This window comes from Acomys minous (assembly GCF_964271855.1).
Source record: "Acomys minous genome assembly, chromosome: 20".
In the NCBI taxonomy this organism is placed as follows: domain Eukaryota; kingdom Metazoa; phylum Chordata; class Mammalia; order Rodentia; family Muridae; genus Acomys; species Acomys minous.
In genome coordinates this window covers 11,630,117-11,647,537 of record NC_140502.1, presented here as the reverse complement: position 1 = coordinate 11,647,537, position 17,421 = coordinate 11,630,117, and the positions used below count along the sequence as shown (strand labels likewise).

At 36.2% G+C, this 17,421-nt stretch overlaps 1 protein-coding gene across 1 annotated transcript; it reads right to left on the bottom strand.

Moving 5' to 3' along the window:
* Positions 1-1,895: 1,895 nt before the first annotated feature.
* Positions 1,896-16,926, bottom strand: LOC311590927 (vomeronasal type-2 receptor 116-like; the record flags this gene model as incomplete). Its single annotated transcript, XM_084770220.1, has 6 exons — positions 1,896-2,815; positions 6,718-6,841; positions 7,259-7,486; positions 8,402-9,208; positions 9,584-9,863; positions 16,730-16,926. The coding sequence occupies 6 exons, from the start codon at positions 16,924-16,926 to the stop codon at positions 1,896-1,898; spliced, it is 2,556 nt and encodes an 851-aa protein (XP_084626346.1).
* Positions 16,927-17,421: the final 495 nt, after the last annotated feature.

Here is a 17,421-nt window from a genome sequence, read left to right as displayed (position 1 = left end):
TAAATGCTCCCAATGGATACTTTAGTTCTTATACCTACACTCTTTAGAAGCATGGCTAAAGCACACTACCTAGTTTAACATTTTATTCTGTAGTCAGAGCTCCTTACGCCCGCTTTTAAGCTCTACTCTCAGCTCCCATTTCTATCCAAGAAGCAGGATGTCCTTTCCACGTCTAGTAATAGATCACCTTGTGCATCTCACCTTAGAGTCTTCCTATGATCCCTGAACACCTTAGCACAAACCTTCTTGAAAGGCAGATGGTGTCTTAAATTTAGTAGTTGGGAATAGTCGGTTTCAATTTATAGGTGCCAGATGAATAGTAGCCTAGACGACATTTTCAGGTTGTTTTTTTTCCTTTTTAAAGAATCAGTTCATACATTAATGAATGCAGTACAACCATATCTATTCCCTGTGTCACCATGCAGCTTTCCATACATCTCAAAACATAATTTTTTTCGACTTCTTAGCTTCAGTTTTTTTTTCGTTCAGGTCACATTTTTATTACACAATTTATAGTTTTAAAACTCACGAAGTATGGTCACAAGAGAAATGTTTGGTTCTATGGCCAACCTGCAAGGAAAAGAGCAAATAACATTTCTGGACCCAAAACTTTTATATCTCAATCTGAAGATTATTCTTTTTTTTTTTGGGAGGTAATCCCCCTCAGGAACAGTCATAGGGGGGAGGGGAATAAGGGGAAATTGGGAGGGAGGGATGAATGGGAGGATACAAGGGATGGGATAACCATTGAGATGTAACAAGAATAAATTAATAAAGGAGGAAAAAAATAGCTTCAGTTTTTAATAAATCACTATGCTCAGTAAGTGATGCCAAACTGTGCATGATTTTAGGGTCACTTACTAGAAAATGAGGATCCTAAAATAAACCACATCTTTAAGTGATATTTAAGAGTGAGTTTTTCCTCCTATACATATTCTTTACTGCCTACATCTTTTTTAGCATCTTGGGAAGGGTCTTAAAGAAGATCTCCTGAGTCTATTGATTTTGTGGATATTTTGTCAAGTAATCAGAACTGTAAGAGCAATATCATGTTTTAAATATAGCATTTCTCAGCATTGCTTAGTTACTGGCTCTTAAATTCTTCTGACTCCTATGCCAACATGTTCCCTAGGCCTTGATGGTAAGGGCATTTGGTTAGATGTTCTATTTCGGTTGTAGCATCCAGCTGTTATGGCATCTATGATTTTCTCAGTTGGGTGCTTTCTATGACATAAATAAGCTTCTATGATGCCTTCTAATTTCCAGAGCAGCCCATGTCTTTGAATATAAACACAGGTATACAGACAGGAATTTGTTACTCCAACCACTTAGAAAAAACAGTGTTATAGGCCCAGTTAGATGATTAGTCAGGAGGTTTTCAACAGCATTACAATTTAAGGCATGAAATATTTTCCTCTCTGGCAGTCTTCAAATTAAATTGGAAAGCAATTAGTTATGTCATAACATCATTATTCTTATCTTCCTAAATTATGGGCTATTACTTCACATAGAAAGTTATTTAACTACTTCTTGTAGCTCTCTGCAGTGCTATATTAACATAATGTCTTTCCTTATTAAATTCTATCTGTACATACTCTCCATAAAGTGATGTTTTTTTTCTGGATATTTTCCACAATGACATAATTTATAATGCCTATTTCCAATAATCACATACTATATAAATCAATAATAAAAAACATTACAGATGTAATAGTGATTACAAGATTTGATCCAATAAATAGAGGTCCAGGTCATGTATGAGAACTGTATTATGCAGCCTATTCTGTATATTTTTTCATGGTAGAAACCTCATATTTTGACATAATATTTGATGAAATATAATGATCTTGTCATCTTGTAGGTATACTTTTTTATAGTTAATGAGCTATTTAAATTTAGTGAATATTTTCAGCTTTAGCACGTGAGCTCCTGAACTTGCGAAAAGAATTTATTTGTGGCCTTAACAAAATAATGTAGCACTTTGGAACAAAGATGCAAAGAAGCAGCCCTGCACTTGAGGCCAAGATGCAAAATACCTCCACAGCCACTGTAACCTGGCCTTTTGTGCTGTGGTAGACAGGGAGGAAAGTGATCCAAACACTGCAGAACACCAGCATGCTGAATGTCAGGAACTTGGCTTCATTGAAGGTGTCAGGTAGATTTCTTGCCAGGAAAGCTACAGTGAAGCTTGCTAGGGCAATAGATCCCATGTATCCCAGGATGCCGTAGAAAGCAATAACAGAACCTTTGTTGCACATAATGATGATGTGGCCATGTACCATATGTACATCAGCATCAACAAATGGAGGAGACGTTGCCAGCCACGTCACACAAATAATAAGTTGAATCATAGTGCATATGGGAATGATCAAGTTAGGTGCCCCTGATACCAGAAGCCACCTCATCCTTCTTCCTGGAACAGTGACCTTGAATGCGAGTACTACTGTAATTGTCTTGGCCAAGACAGTAGAGGCAGCCACAGTAAACACAATGGCAAATGTGATCTGTTGTAGGATGCAGGTGGACACACGGGGATGGCCAATGTAGAGCAAGGGACAGAGAAAGGAAAATATGAGGGAGATGAGCAGGACATAGCTGAGTGTTCTGTTATTGGCCTTGACTATGGGAGTGTCTTGGTGTTTCAAGAAGACACAGAGTACAACAGCTGTAAGAGCAGAGAAGGAAAGAGCCATGCCAGCCAGAGCCATTCCCAAGGGGTCTTCATAATCCAGATAGGTCATCAATTTTTTGATGCAGTGAGTTTGATCTGTGTTGGCATAGTGATCATCTGGACACTTCACACATTGTTCCATGTCTAGTATAGAGTGGAAAGTATTATCAGTTTAGGTTTTCCATATTATTCACCAGAAACACTAAATTAATATATTGGGAAATCATACCTATACTAGGCTTAACTCTTGTGGTATATAGGTATTAACTGTGGAGGCTACATGAAATTCAATACCAATTTTCAATGTTTATCTTCTGTTTGTAAGCTTTTGTTCATATTTGCTTTACAGAGTCAAGAAGTTATTAGTGTTTTTCAAAAACAATACTGTACTGTCACATAATAGTCAAGTTTTTACAATAACATACAGTAGCTTGGGTTATTTATGGAAATACTCATTTGGTATTCATAATTTTGTATATTATGAATAAAAAAGAACTTAGGACAAGTTACTTCCATGAATCATTTGATCTATCAGCTACAACTTTGGACCCATATGTGGCCTCATGTAGCTTCCATGACTTATGAACTGTAACACTCTATAACATGGAAAAGCACCTACAATTGGCACTTTGCTAAACCACTACAACAATCCTTAACTATTTTCTAAATATTTATCTTTACACATAGGTAAATAGTTCATCACCACTTGTCTTGGAAAGTTAGCTTTGAAACAGACAGAGACCATTAGAGCAAACTACAACCAATGAAAATTTAGAGTTTTGGACTCCTGTCCAGTGTATACATCTACAAACCCAGTCCCTCACATAAAGCTTGGAAAATTACAGAAGATAAGGTTTGAGTTATATAAGAGTTGGAGGATTGATGGAGAGTATGTCTTCTAGGAAGGTTCTAAGCAACATCCAAAAATTATCACTAAAATAGCTGCTTAAACAAAAGCTGAAGACAAAAAACAATGGACCTGACACAACGGATGAGAGCAACTAAGGAATATTAGAAGTGTGAGAATTTGCCTTCACCAGAGAAGAACACACCAGCTGATGACTTTTGGATAACAAAATGGTCAGTCCTGAAAATAGTAATATTATACAGACTGAACTGGATGCATTTAGAAATATACTATATACACAAAATATTTGCGTACAACAACAATGAATGAAAACAAAGGCCATGGATTTGAAAGAGAGCAAGGAGTGTGGAAGTATGGAAAGTTTTAGAGGAAGGATTGGTACAAGGGAAAGTATGTAGTTTTATTACAATGTGAAAAATAAAATAAGACAAAAGCAATTGTAATATCAAGTAAGCAGGGAGAATAGCAAATAATTACCATTTAAGTTCTCTACGTGCCAATAATACCACCCTTGTTTTATGCTTGAATGTTTGAATATTGTAAGAGCATATTATTTGAGAGTTTCACTAATATCTGTAGATTTGATCATCTAATGCTCCCAATGTTGGAGCATTTATTGAGAAATAACATGCTGTTCATAATGTTTCATAAATTCAGAAAATGTTTTTTTTTTTTACATATAATTACTTGATGGAAACTTTGTTTCACCCTTATCTTTTTTTAATTAAATTTTTTTATTAATTTATTCTTGTTACATCTCAATGGTTACCCCATCCCTTGTATCCTCTCATTCTTCCCTCCCTCCCATTTTCCCCTTATTCCCCTCCCTTATGACTGTTCCTGAGGGGGACTTCCTCCCCCTGTATATGCTCATAGGGTATCGAGTCTCTTCTTGGTAACCTGCTGTCCTTCCTCTGAGTGCCACCTGGTCTCCCCCTCCAGGGGACATGGTCAAATATGAGGCACCAGAGTACGGGATAAAGAAAATGTGGTACATATATACTATGGAATTCTACTCAGCTACTAAAAACAAGGAATTCCCGAAATTTGTGGACAAATGGATTGAACTAGAAATGATCATAATGAGTGAGTTAACCCAGAAGCAGAAAGAGTCAAATGGTATATACTCACTTATATCTGCATACTAGCCCAAGGGGCATGTCCCACGAAAGCCTTCACTTACCAGGAAACTGGGACAGAGGGGAGGACATCCTATTGGGACTCTAGACGAGAGAAGCATGGAAGAATAGCAAAGTAGAAGGATCCAGAGGGTCCTAGAAACCTACAAGTAGAACATTATGATAGGCAGATTTGGGACCAGGGGTCCCGCTCAAACTAAGGCACCAGCCGAGGACAATACAGGCGGTAAACTTTAAACCCCTACCCAGATCTAGCCAATGGGCAGAACATTCTCCACAGTTGAGTGGAGAGTGGGGTATGACTTTCACCCTTATTTTTGTAACTTACACTGTAATATATTCAAATTTCTTTAAACTGAAATGAGCTAGAGATCAAACTTAAATGTGACAGTACCTTTCCAGTGCTGAGTCTTTGCATTAAAGGAAGTACATTGTTGGTCAGTTTGTATTTGCTTTGTGATTATCCTGAGCAGTGTTATCTAAACTGGCAAGTAGCAGTACTCAAATACTCTATTTTTCTATTGCTTTAAAAGCCACAAAGTATTACAAAATGTTGCATATTCAAGCTTTTATGACTATAAATAGAAGAGACATCTTTTCCTAATCCACAGGCCATGCCTGTCAATGGACCAGGTAGGCTCTCCACAGGGCTTTCCCACTCTCTCTTTTACCTCAGACACAATTCTCAGGGACTCCTCAAGCATTGAAACAGAACACAAGGCAGTGCTTCCCCTCAACCTTGTCCACTCTTGTGGATCACTCAAGGAATTACATGCTGACCTCCTATTAGCAAGCCTCCAACACTAGCAAGGCTTTCCCAGAAACATCCCAGCCAAGAGGAACCCCTTGACTCCTTTTGTTGTCTTATTGCTTTAGCTAGAACTTCAAGTACTATATTTAACAGACATGGAGACAGTAAGGCAGCCTTGTCTAGTCCCTGATTTTAGTGAATTTCCTTGAGTTTCTCTACATTTAATTTGATGTTGTCTATTGGCTTGCCGTATGTAGCCTTTATTATGTTTAGGTATGTGCCTTGTATGCCTAATCTCTCCGAGACTTTATACATGAATGGGTGTTGGATTTTGTCAAATGCTTTTTCAGCATCTAAGGAGATAATCATGTGATTTTTTTATTTGTTTGTTTATATGGTGGATTACATTGATGGATTTTCATATATTGAACCATCCCTGCATGCCTAGAATGAAGCCTACTTGGTCAAAGTGAATGGTATCTTTGATGTGTTCTTGGATTCAGCTTGCAAGTATTTTATTGAGTATTTTTGCATCAATATTCATGAGAGAAATTAGTCTGAAATTCCTTTTCCTTGTTGGGTGTTTGTGAGGTTTAGTTATCAAGATGACTGTGGCCTCATAGGATGAGTTTGGTAATGTTCCATCCATTTCTATTTTGTGGAGTAGTATCTAACTACTTAAATAGCTATCAATTCCAGCATTAAATTTTCTAATAATCTAGTAATAACACAGTTTCAAACTTTTTATGAACCTCAATGTATTATGTACCCACTAATTTAACTAAAACGCCTCTGTGCATACTTGTTATGAACTTTAGAATATAAGCTTTATTCAGAGTTCCATATCTTGGCCTCCAAACCCACATGTGTACTACAATACAAGGGAAACTGCAACTTACAAATGGCACTATTGATTACTATAACACAATACAAAAATGCATGCTGCTAAAACAAAATACAATGCCATTGAAAATATAGTCATTGTTAGAAACCTTAGGGTGTTCTGGGAAGTTTAGAATGCTATATTTTTTGTAAAACTGAAAAGTAGAAAGAGGAGATGATGCAGTAATATCTAGGACTCTAAAGAAATGTATGAGAATTCAAGAATGATGAGGCAAAAAGTACTTCAAGAGCCAGAGAGTATATTACTTAAAGCAGCAGAGGTACTGTTGGTTTTAACTTTATAATGAGATTTATCTTTGCCATCCCCTAATAGATATTTTGAGAATGATGTGAATACAGGATAAGAAAATAATCTGTTTATTATTTTAGTTAAACATATCTTTACTTGTCATGTTGGAAATTTCATTTTCTAGGCAGGGGTTGCAGTCAAAACAGCAGACAGCCATTCCTTCACGAGGGGATTTTCTGAGTCCTGGCTTGCAAGGCATACTACATATTGAAGGTTGAGCCTGCAGAAAATCAGATATGTTATAGAAATAACACAAATAACAAAAGCTCTAGTGACTCACTACGTGGAGCTACTGAAAGACCTCTTTTACACACATGTATTACATTATAAAGCATAATATCTTTTTCTGATGAATAGTATAAGTGTACTGTGATTTTCATATCATGAAACACATGAGAGAGAGAGAGAGAGAGAGAGAGAGAGAGAGAGAGAGAGAGAGAGGAGAGAGAGGAGAGAAAGAGAGAAGAGAGAGAGAGAAGAGAGGAGAGATGGAGAAAGAATGAATATAGGAAGGAGAAAAGTTTTTCAATAAATGAATAAGTGTCAAAACTTCTATACCGTGAAAGAGCACAAGCAGACCATTAGATTTTTAGGTAGTTGTCCTACATGTAAAGCATTAACATTAAGACTAAATTACCTCTCTGATATCTGTGGCCCAATCTATCAGTTCATCAGACATGTACAGTTGTTGACCTCTTGGAAAATGACCAGAAAACTGTCCTATTTTTATTTTAAGTCCCATGTACTTCATAAAATTCAAGATAAAGAATATGTCATATTCTGTATCCAGTTTAAAATTGTGATTCATGTTCACCAGATCTCCAGCAGGATTTACAAATTTCATGTTCTTCAGAAAAGAGAGCATCTAAAACATACTTGTCATTTTAGTTTCATTGCTGCATTCACATTAGGACAGAAAATATAAAGTCTGAAATGCCCCCTAAATTCCATCATCCTTTTCTAAAATATAACTTTATCAGAGGTAACTCAGTAGTGAAAGATGGAAAACATTCCATGTACATGTGATGTTTCGGTATGTTTAAAATATACCATTTTCTCAGTGGATATGCCCTAACACATACACATTTGAATTTTATGCCTGGAGATTAGTGATATAGTATCTACTTCTGTGGGCCAACAATGTTATTTGATCATTACCTCTGGAACTGACAGGATTAATGGTTCATAAAATGGCAGAACTGCTTGATATTATTTGAGATTTATTCATTATGTTGATTAGCAACTTTTTGATCACATAAAATAGAAATCATGTATTTTATCACCAAGATGATTTGTATTTTACGTGTTTAAAAAAGAGGAAGTCCCCCTAAGTCACAGTCAGAGGGGAGTGGAGTAAGGGGGAAATGGGAGGGAGGGAGGAATGGGAGGATACAAGGGAGGGGATAACCATTGAGATGTCACATGAATAAATTAATAAAATAAAATAAAAAATACAAATCATTTTCTTATTGCCATTTAAGAATTTCATGATGTAATTTTTTTAAATGCTAATAACATGAGATGCATGTGTTGCTTGAATATTTTAAAAGGTTATTTACTTAGATTGTGAAATGCTTACTTGGGTGTGCCAGTGTTGACTGCATCATACTTTATGACCCTAATGTGATCTGTCTTGACAGAGATGTAAATATATTAATTTTGGAGCAAGGTTTCTTTTCATATGAATTTAGATAATATGGTTCTTTTAAAGAATGTCATCTCTATGACTTGCATGCCATACAGCATAATGTGTATACATAGAACGTATATATGCCATTACCTTCCAGGAGTCAAATTCCACATCCTTCCCAGCATTCTCTGGCCGTGTCTCTACTTGTTGAAGAAGCATCTCATGGAGTGAGTGGGCCACAGCATACACAGCATTGTATACATTATAAGATGTATCACTCATGGACATTCCAAGGGGCGGCCTGAATAACCATGTCCATACAGTTTCAGATGGACAAGTTTTCAACTTCTTACAATTAAATGGTGGCAAAGAATAATTGAAATGAATCCACCATTGTCTAGCAAAGGAAACATCATCACTGTAGTTTGAAGGGTGAACTGTATGTATAAATTGTTTGAAACCTGGCATCTCAGTATGATGATGTGAAAAAACGAGTGTCCCATAAGTGGGGGTAAGCAAGAAATCGCCCGTAACTGTTAGTATATCAAATTTTGACACACTGACCCAGATTTTCATAATGTTCCTGGGTTTCCACGCAATAAAGGTAGGATGTATTTTAGACTCTTTGTCTCCATAAACAATTACAACCTTTGCTGATGACAGTAAGATCTGATTATAATACTTATCAGCCATTTTAAAGTTTAATGTTATATAATTTGTGATAATAATCACAAATCCAAAGCAGACGGTTGATCTTTGCATTTCTCCTCTCAGTTCAGAAAGAAACTGAATCCCCTGGTCATCATCTGAAATGATTGCTCCCACCCAGTTCCATCTGAAGTAAACCACTAGGGACACCATGGCTAGTGGTAGAGATGTGTCCTTGGGAGACATCTGGTAGAGGTAAGGAAAGTGTTCATGTTCACTCAGGAGAGGATGAAAATGACCACAGTAAAGCTGAAGGACATAGAACATAAGCAACAATATGAAGAAGATGAAATGCGTAATGCAAAAGCCAAAGATCTAAGTGTGGTAAGCAACTTCTAAGAGTTCTAGGAAGTGTGACTTCTTCATCTCATTATTAAGACCATATCCAACTTCCTGTGATTATCTAAACAGATACAGATAACTTAAGTCTTCTGGTAAAACATTTCACATTACTCTTGTCTTATATGCTTATTCATGATTAGCTTATTTATTTGCCAAAGAAAGAATATGAATACTTGATCGATCTGGGTAGACACAAACCCAGTCTCTTCCTCTTAACCTGCCTTGATACTCAGAAAGTCAGTCTCAAGTGAGATAGCATTTCATTAAAAATCGTTTCATTACCTCTGGAGTTCTGGAGATGTACAGGTATCTTCCAAGATAGGCAGATCGCGACCATATGGGTCCTGTAAGTACAATTAAATATCTTCTCTGATTTGTACAGTGGTAGTTAGGACTATGTTCCACTCTTTTCAAGGGCAAACCAGATTTTGATTGATCGGCAAACAAGTTACAGTCAACTTTAGCTAGCAGAGAAATGTTGGGCAAAATATGAGGGTTCCTATTGATTTCTTCCATGGCAAAATAAGTAGACAAAATCAAGAGGATTGTTTTAGGTGTCACCCTGAAAGCAGAATACTCTTATCAGGACAGATTTAGGTTCTAAGCATAAATAAATAATGCTAGTTAAGCACTGAAATCTTGGTTTTTAAAAAAAAATCATTGAGTAATGACTTTTTATAATTAGTCACTGTTTATAAATTGTCTCAACCAGAAGACAATATGCACAGCAGAATTCAAATACATCTTAGTGTTTACATACATTTTATTCCTTACTTGCTCAAGACTGATCAAACATGTCTGCAATAATTAGAACCTTATCAGTTGTCCCACTTGGAAACAGCTTTTAAATAATTTTCCAGTAAAGATGATGTCATGGAACTTAATGAAAATATAACTTACAACATGGTGAAAGAAAAAGGACTTTACAGGAACACAGTGGAAATTCACATAAGGAAGAATTCATAAGCCTCAGGACCTCATGGGAATTCTTTTTTTTTTGTACTTTTGACCCATTGATATGGTGATACAAGTTTTTTCTGGTGTTGTATAAGAATATGAGATCTATCTGGATAGATATCTCATATGTCAGTGGTTATGGTTACTAACTCCTCACCCAGAGTACCAGGCTTGAAATCCTCATAGCACATGGCAGCTTACAACTGTTTGTAACTACAAGATCTGACACTCACACAGACATACATGCAGGCAAAACATCAATGCACATAAAATAAAGGTAAATAACATTTAAAAAGGATATAAGACCAGTGGGAGAATATAAGGATTCTTACATTTTTTAATGGATTAATACCGATGGGATTATGCAATTTTCAAATTTCCTGCAGTACATGAATTTTTAAAAACATGAATATGGTGAAGAAATCTGTGTGCCATCCAGGGATAAGAAAACATTCTCTACTCAACACTGAATATGCCCACACCTTCTTGTTAGACTTCTAATCCTAGCACATGTAGAAAATAAATGGGATTTATTTGCTAGATAGAATGTTGTACCTTTTTACACAGACAGTTGAGTCTATCTGAGTCAACAGCCCTGGAAAGGCTAATGGATTCCTAAGTAATGCGAACAAAGCACTAATTGTTACTCTCCCTCCTTCTCTCCACATGCTTTGTTCCCTTTTCTTTTTCTTTTTGAGGCTGTGAAATATTGAGTGATGTAAGATGGGTGGTAATTACAACTTTCCCCTTCGTTCATATGGAGACTTATGTTGTACTGACTCAGTCATCCCTCTCTACTCCGAAACCGGCCTTGGGTTCCAGTTGGCTCACATTTGTCCTGATGTGTCCCTGTCTCTAATACATTCCCTTCATCCTTTTGTCTTTCGTGTAACACACTTTAACTGGTGATAACTATCTTATTGACTTGTGACTACAGCACATATTCAAGTAAACTAGACATACTTTGTGGCAGTAGAGCTGGCGTTGATTGGAGTTAGCCATTCGTGTTCCCTACAATTTTCTAGTTCTCATGTTTTGTTTGAATTACTTTTTGTTTCCTGAAGGGAATTATTCCTTCATTTCTTAGAATTATTTTTCTTACAAAATCATCCTGAAATTATGCCATATTGTCTTTCCTATGCTCTGGCCATTCCGTACTGGCGACAGATGTGTGTCATTAAAACTGAGCACTCCAATTAACCCACTGCAACTACTGTGCTGAGGTTAAATAAGTAAAGTAATATAGATGTGTGTTTATAAATTAGCTGTTTTAGAATTTGGAAGTAGAGCATTCAGGTTTGTATGTTAGCAGAGGAAAAACACAGGATAGGTAAAATAGTCCTAAGTGGTGGCATAATTACTGAAATTGTCACCATCCTTCATCTCACATTTTGCTACATAACTATACTAATAAAAAAAGAATGATTTAGGGACAAAACAGATACATTGTCCAATATGGTGGAATGGAAGACCTAGACATAAGCCCGCACACCTTCAGACACATGATTTTTTGATAAAGGATCAAGAAATACACACTGGAAAAAGACAGCATCTTCAACAGCAATGCTGACCAAACTGAATGGCTGCATGGATAACACAAGCATATCCATACCCATCACCATGCACAAAACTCAACTCCAAGTGGACCAAAGATGTCAACATAAGATCTGATGCCCTAGATCTGATAAAAAGAAAAAGTTGTTGAATAGTCTGGAACGCACTGGAAGAGCAAAAGTTTTTTTTGTACATAGAACACTAATAGTGCAGGCATCAAGAAGAATTAATAACTTGGACCTTATGAAAACAGAAAAGCTGTTCTATGGCCAAACACGCCACCATTTGGACAGAGTCCTAAGCTACAGACTTTGATTTTTTTTCACTAACTACACAACTGATTGAGGGCTAATATCTAACTTCAGTAAAGGACAAACAAAACTGGATATCAATAAGACAACTTAATTAAAACGGGTTACGGAAATAAACAGAATTATCAATAGCGGTAACGCAAATATTTGAGAAGCACGTAAAGGAATGTTAAATGTAATTAGTTACCAGGGAAGTGCAAATCAAAAGTGCTTTGAAATTTTATTCTCTATCAGTCAAAATGACCAACATTAATCATACACATAACAGCTCCTGCTACAAGAATGCATAGTAATTGGGACACTCATGTTCCATTTCCTGATAGTGGGCATTAAATATTGCACAGCAATCAATGCAGTATTTCCTCAAGATTCTTGACATAGGTCCCCCTCAAGATCCATCTGTACTACCTGTTTTGAGTTTCTGTTGCTGTAATGAGAACCTCCATGACCAAAAAAGCAAGTTGAGGAGGAGAGAGATTATCTGTCTCACACTTCCATATCCCTATACATGATGGAAGGAAGTCAAACAAGGAACTCAAATGTCAGGAACCTAGAGGCAGAATCTGATGTAGAGGCCATAGAAAGGTGTTACTGGCATGTTTCTGATATGTTCTCTATTTTTCACACTCCCCAGGGCCACAAGCCCAGAAATTGTTCCATTCATAATGGGCTGGGCTATCACCCATCAATCATTAATTAAGATAATACCCCACAGGCATGTCTACATCCAAATTTTACCAGAGATGTTATCTTAATTGTGGTTCCCTCCTCCTCTCAGGTTTTAGCTCCTGCCAAGTTGACATAAAACTATCTATCACATTACTTTGAGACTCATTTCCAAATGACTCTATTTGCAAGTCTGTTTTACTGTTTAATCATGTTCATTGTATGGAAATAAAAAATACTATGAGTACATCTCTCTCTCTCTCTCTCTCTCTCTCTCTCTCTCTCTCTCTCCCCCCTCTCTCTCTCTATATATATATATGTGTGTGTGTGTGTAAATATATATACATTATATTTATATATATATGTGTATATACACATATATAATATATAACAAATATGTGTGTAGTATGCACATATATATGTCTATCATACATAAATGTATATATACACATTCCATATATGTAATATATATATGTGTGTGTGCATGTGTTTATGTGTGTCTCTGAAGGTGATCTAAATGAAATTTCCAAATAATAAAGGAGACCAAGTTCCAACTGTGTTATCTGTCAGCAAATGGAGCTTCTTTTGTTGTGAAAATGGGTTAAATCTTTATTGACTAATTAACCAAGTGGCTCCAATGGAACCCCTAAAAACACCAGACTTTGCCATGGCTTTAGACATCTCTCTCTATATGGTTGGTAAGGCACTGTGGCTGAAGACAACATTTGTAAAGTTTATTGAAGATGAAGAAGTCTAGCCTACTTAGAGCCTTTATTTTTCCTGATTACTGTTCACTGTACTCCAAGATTCTCTGCGTGTTACTGAAAAGGAAAGGTAAATAAATACTTTTCCAATTACAAACCGTAACATCCACAATGATGACCTGCCTGCAAGATGACCACAGAAAATAATGAGTTTCAATGGTAAACATTTTTTCTTACAATGGAAAAACAAGCTAGTGTAGTATTGTAAGAAAATAAGTGAATCATTTCTGCATCGTTAAAAGGAATGCCAGTTGAGGTATTCTGTTGAGTCACTGTGGATTACCCTGTAGATGTGCCTCAGGAGTAAAAAAGTGAACCACCACAGGACGGAGATCTACCACTGATCAGTATCATATGATAGGAAGTTAAAGCCACATACATAGACTTGCTGTTTATGTTTATGCTGTCCTGTATCCACAGTCAGGAAAATTAAATAGGTTTGAATTTCTGCTAACAATGATTGGATATAGAATATGTAGTATATAGACATAAACATAATTATTTAGAAATTAAGAAGAATGAAGTTCTTCAGATAACAATAGGCTATAGATTTCTTGTCACTTAAAAGACTATATATATATATATTATCAGCGACCATTAGAAAAGAGGGTGCGGGAAGCTTGTGAAATTTTACTTGCTTTCTTCTACTATTATATCTTTATTCAAGTACATAAAACACCATGTAGGTGGATTAATAATGCAATATTTTACTTGTATAAATTAACTTGCTTTGTCAACTTGACAACATGTTTATAATCATGATGGAACATCCAAATATTGCTAATAAAATGATATTGGATAGCCATACAGCAATCTCTTCTGTGTAGGCACAATATAGGTTTGGAAACATGTTTGCTATGTAATGTACTAGGTTACATAGAACCTATATACAATAATACCACTCTGTAATAAATTATATGAATATGATGGAACTGAAGAAAATGGTCAGAAAAAAGTAACATTTTTATAACTGAGGCATGTATGTATCTATGAATCAGTTTCTATATTAAAAAGTTCCCTTTTTTAGTAAAAAGGCAAAGAGTGGACAATTCACAGGAAATGCTTGTCTTTCTACCTTCTTTACTGATCATAACATAAACTGAATTAAAACATTTCTCCTGACATCTCTTATCAATTCCATGCAAATGTATAAGCATACAACATAAAAATGCTGCCGTCCCGATAGTCAGAGTTTTGAACATAAAATTTCTCATACTCTTAAAACTGGAGTTCCTGTCACTGAGGCATATTGATTCATTATTTATTCAAAATTTAAAAGGAATGAAAGTGAATTACAAACATTCTCCTTGACTTCTCCGGCAAGGCTCACCTGAAATGATGTTTAGTTTATAACAGGCTTATTCTGTAAGACATGACACAGTTATTTCTGAAGATATTCTTGTCCAAACTACTCAACATCCTTTACATTTTTCTAATCTATATCAATTAATGGGAATTATGGATTATCTTCTCCATGTTACATTTTACCATGAATTTTGTGTTTTTTAAAAAACCATCTAATAATCTCTTTCCACAGTTTCCCATTTCTTCCGAGCTTCTTCAGTTACCAATTCCATAGTCACAATCATTCTTCTGTGTTTTGAATTTCATCCCCAGGTATTCTATTCAGAACTGAACACGTCCTTTATCTAAAATGATAAACTTCATTATGCTGATCCTCATACACATAAAAAAATGTCCCATTTGAAATATGTTTTAACAGAATATTTAGAATGTTATTTGTGGCATTTTCTTTAGCATATCACAAGAGACATATTTGCAATTTTCACAACTGGAATCACGTATTTAGTAATTCCGCAGATCTAGCCAATGGACAGAACATTCTCCACAGTTGAGTGGAGAGTGGGGTATAACTTTCACACGAACTCTGGTTCCTCATATTTGACCAAGTCCCCTGGATGGGGAGGCCTGGTGGCACTCAGAGGAAGGATAGCAGGTCACCAAGAAGAGACTTGATACCCTATGAGCATATACAGGGGGATGTAATCCCCCCTCAGGACAGGGGAATAAGGGGAAAATGTGAGGGAGGGAAGAATGGGAGGATACAAGGGATGGGATAACCATTGAGATGTAACAAAAATAAATTAATAAAAAATTAAAAAAGAGAACTTATTGTCAAATATTTAAATCAAAGAGTATACGTGTACTCATATCTACAATATACAAACACTTTTTATATAATTAGGGAAAGAGAAGAAATATTTAAATGTGACATGGGTATAATATGTAAAACATATGCAGTGATATGAGGCATGCAAATTTGAAATCAGTAAATGACATTCAGTCTGTGGAAACATGGTCAGAATTGTAAGCTTAGCCTTTCTCTCCTCATGGTTAACAGATACCACAGACACCATCTTTTTACATTATCATATGGAAATGGAAATAGGATGTCATTTATTGCAAAGGCACACTCTCTACCAACACATTAACAAATTGTCTGCTGGGAAAGGTGGATGGTTCATAAATTTCTAGCTTAGAACTTTGAAAGACATCCTAACATTGCTGAAACAACAAAAATGTGGCTGTGCATATGAAACAGAATGTAAAGGAAAACAATAAAGTTCTCATTGTGAACAGACACAGTGTTACCATTCCTGCTTCAGCTACAGGAATCATAGAAGGAAACAGTTTTGAAATTATGACAGATATATTATTTGAACAAATTTGTGTATCTTTCCAACACATGTAGCCAACAGTCAGGGCAGTTTCGCCCAAGTGAGATGTGAAGGAATGAGCCTATATGCAGAGGGAAGAAACACTACCAGACCTAAAAAAGGACAAATTTGCTATAGCCTCTTGTGAAAAATCAGTGTTTAGTACTGTGTTTCCCAGGACATCACATTATGCTATAAGATAGGAACTGTCATATTAAGGCAATCTTTACAGGATCAAGAAAGATAGTGTGGGTCATTCATCCAGCACCTACCTGGAAACTGACTGAGAAATTATAAACAAGATACTCCCTAAACCAAAAGAACTGGGAAAATAAACAGCAGTAAATCAGGGAATAAGTTTTAGTTAGGCCCTGGAAGAGGGACAGCAACAGAGTCAGAGGATGAGTAGAATCACGGTCTACATCCCAGCCTCCCGAGAATTTTTTTTTAAATCTATCACGATAAAATAAAATATGCAAATGAAAAAAATGAACTTACTTCCTGTCTAGATTCCCACTGAAATGCTCGTTCTTCATATATCCAGGCTTGGCATAAATGGAAAAGAAACAATCAGTATCTTCATCGCCCAGACTATTGTGTTTGTCTTTTATTCTCCAAAAGAACTTGGGGTTAGTCAAACCGCCAAAGAGAAAGGAAAGCTTGAGAACTAAGAAGATAAAGATAAAATAGAACATCTTTTCCATGTCAGTAAGAAGAGACTCTGAGCAAAGTGCAACGTGAAGAGCCAGGCAGCAACCCAATGAGCAATTATGCATGAACACGTTCATGAGTCTCTTTTTATTATTGTGGTCACTACTAAAGAACGTTCGCACTTCTTCTCTCAGTCCTTTTCAGTTCCTTGGCTCCCTGTGGAGGCGTCTTAAGCACTCTCTGGCCTGGGGCTCTGCATCTGAGTTCCTATGTACAGGTGCCAAATAAGGGGGTGATAATGTTGTTTATGATTATCCTTCTCCTCCATATCCCTTATGATTACATCCAAATGAGTAGATATGAAGGTCCCAGATATGATTCCTTTTGGGAAACTTTTCTAATAATCCTAGTTAACCGGACCAGTTTTCTGCACCCCGTTTGAATTAGTTGACCTGGATCGCATCAGACATTCCAAGTGAGTTTTGAAATGGAAGTATCAGAAACAGATTTTTTTTCCTAGGCAGAGTTTACTGTGGATA